At 46.9% G+C, this 2,875-nt stretch overlaps 1 protein-coding gene across 1 annotated transcript; it reads right to left on the reverse strand.

The window, feature by feature from the left end:
• Positions 1-182: 182 nt before the first annotated feature.
• LOC116380221 (gonadotropin-releasing hormone II receptor-like) lies at positions 183-1,245 on the reverse strand. The gene is made up of 2 exons (XM_031842162.1): positions 943-1,245; positions 183-803 (listed from the first exon to the last, which is right to left on the reverse strand). Exon 2 carries the CDS (start codon positions 800-802, stop codon positions 242-244), a length of 561 nt encoding a protein of 186 aa, XP_031698022.1. The 5' UTR covers position 803; positions 943-1,245; the 3' UTR covers positions 183-241.
• Positions 1,246-2,875: the final 1,630 nt, after the last annotated feature.

Consider the following 2,875-nt stretch of genomic DNA (forward strand, 5'->3'; position numbering starts at 1 on the left):
GTGTTACCCGAGGCCGCGTGTTACCCGAGGCCGCGTGTTACCCGAGGTCGCGTGTTACCCGAGGCCGCGTGTTACCCGAGGCCGCGTGTTACCCGAGGCCGCGTGTTACCCGTGGTCGCGTGTTACCCGAGGTCGCGTGTTACCCGAGGCCGCGTGTTACCCGAGGCCGCGTGTTACCCGAGGCCGCGTGTTAACCGAGGTCGCGTGTTACCCGAGGTCGCGTGTTACCCGAGGTCGCGTGTTACCCGAGGTCGCGTGTTACCTGTGGTGATGCAAGCAGCAGGCTGAGGCTCCAGGCCAGCAGTAGCATGAGTCGGTTCCTGCGGTGAGCACTCAGGGCGTCCAGCGGGTGCAGGATGGCGTGTTGGCGGTCGAGGCTGATGACCACGAGGATGAAGGCGGAGGCGTGCATGGCGAACAGCTTCAGGAAGCACAGCAGTTTACAGAGAGCGTCTCCTCCGTACCACTGCACCGTCACGTTCCACACTGCGTCCAGAGGCATCACCACGAACGTCATCATGAGGTCAGCCGACGCCAGGCTCAGCATCAGCGGCCGCAGGTGAGACGGCAGCCGCCGGCCACGCCCACACCACACACTGGCCAATAAGGCGAGGTTACTGCCGGCGGCGAAGAGGAAGAGGATGAAGGTGGCTCCCACACGGAACTGAGCGGACCGGGTGAAGCTGGGAGCCTCCCAGTCCGTGAGAGGCGGGAACTGGGACGTGTTGAGAGGGGGCGGGGCCACATAGCTGGTGGGTGGAGCCAGTGATGACAGCTGCACCACGGACCAGTTACCTGACATCCTGCAGAGAAGAAGAAGAAAAGGGTTTGTGTGTTTGGACAATTTAAAGGACCGTCATTGGTCAGGGTGAATCATCACCATGGTAACGGCTCAGGTTCTCTGAATAGACTTTTTATCTTTGATCTTTAATCAGCACTCACAGACAGGAAGTCCCCGTCACAATAAGAGCTGATGGACCGTTGGCTGGTAGATAAACAGGCAGACAGACAGGTGGTCTACAGGCGTCCAATCAGGGCTCAGCAGGTGATGCTGCTTACATCAAACACCTGCTGTCAGAGTTTACTGGTTTACTGGCGGTCAACATGGGGGTCTGGACCTCTGGGGGGGGGGGGGTCGCACCACACCTCTGAGGGGCCACAACACAGCTGAAGGAAAAAGGGTTTGAAAAAACTGAAAGTTGAGATAAATATCTTCTTTAAAATGTGTGGTGAGGGAGGCAATATATAAATAAATAAATAAATCAAACAAACAGACAAACAAACAAACAATCAAACTACATGGGGCTGTATTGAAAGGGATTCCTTCTCAAAGTTATTACTTATCAATTAGTAATAACTCACACAAACATTGTGTGTAATAATCACACACACACACACACACACACATCCAGCTGCCAAGAATAACTGCAGAAAGCTCTATGTAACCTGTAACCTGACCTGTGTCTGTGTGTGTGTGTGTGTGTGTGTGTGTGTGCTCATGTCACCGTGGAAACCTCCACATCTCTCCGCAGACCAGCAGAGTTCCAGGCCCCTCCCCCCCTCCCCTGATTTGCTGACACTGTGGGCAGGCCTCTTGATTATGAAACCATTGTGATTGCTACCTGATTTATTCCCCAGCAGCTTGTTATTGATCGATGACTCCACGACTTTGGTTTCTGATCTTCCTCATCATTGTCCTACTGAGCATGCCCAGTAGCGTTTCCTTTAGCCTCGCCCCCAGCCCTGTTCTCATTCACATGAATGAAGGATGTTCGTGCACTTTACTACTTTTAGGACCTGATGATTTAAATTAGAGATATTTAAATGTTCATGCAGGAAGTGAAGTAACAGACGTCTCTTTCTCAATGTAAGTCAATGTTATTCAATGTAAGTGAATGTAAGTCAATGTAAGTGAATGTAATTCAATGTAAGTCAATGTAATTCAATGTAAGTCAACATAAGTCAATGTAATTCATGTAACTCAACCTAAGTCAATGTAACTCAACCTAAGTCAATGTTATTCAATGTAATTCAATGCAAATCAATGTAATTCAACCTAAGGCAACCTAAGTCAATGTAATTCAACGTAAGTCATGTGACAAACCAGGAAGTTGTTTGTAAGTCGTATCTGTAAATCTAAAGTTAAAACTGTAACAGACCTTCATCATCATCACCTTCATCAGGTCTACAATATGGTTTTAATTTCAGACTCTATTTCTACAGAGAATCAATTAGATTTTTTCCAAACTGATCAGTTATCAATGTGATCAATACACACACACACACACACACACGTTAAAGAATCCCCTTCTGAGCCTCCTTATTGTGATAATTATAGAAATATATGAAAATGAATAAACCTCACTGTTTTAAGGAGATCAATAATGACCCAAAGAGATCTTTAAAGTAAACAGGAAGTAAAACATGTCTAATACTTATCTTTAATATTAGTTCTTAATGACCTGAACAATCTTAATAAATCTAAATAATAATAAATGTACTTAGTTACTTTGGTAAAAATCATTTAAATCGTGTTTGTAGTTAAAATCAATTAAGATCCAAAGATTATAAATAAACGTGTCTGATCTATAAATATAAATCAGCTGAGTGCGTGTTGAGGCTTTTATTGTGAAAGAGTCTGTGTCTTTACCTGATCAGCAGCTCTGAATGTTTCTCCCCCTCATGGCCGAGAACCCTGAAGAACCCTGGAGAACCCTGTCTGATGAACAGAACCCGGTGTGATCCGGATCAGTTCACATTCCTGTCGACTGCAGCAGCTTCTGAAGAGAAACCTTCAGACTGCAGCGCAAGGGAGGAGGAGCTCCGTGTATGTGTGCGTGTAAGTGTGTCTGTGTGTGTGTGTGTGTGTGTGTGT

This window comes from Anarrhichthys ocellatus, unplaced genomic scaffold, assembly GCF_004355925.1.
Source record: "Anarrhichthys ocellatus isolate YVR2014 unplaced genomic scaffold, GSC_Weel_1.0 scaffold6468, whole genome shotgun sequence".
NCBI lineage: Eukaryota > Metazoa > Chordata > Actinopteri > Perciformes > Anarhichadidae > Anarrhichthys > Anarrhichthys ocellatus.

Bases quoted from the DNA above. Each gene is read 5' to 3' on its own strand.
- LOC116380221 (XM_031842162.1), bottom strand. From the start codon at position 802: ATGTCAGGTAACTGGTCCGTGGTGCAGCTGTCATCACTGGCTCCACCC.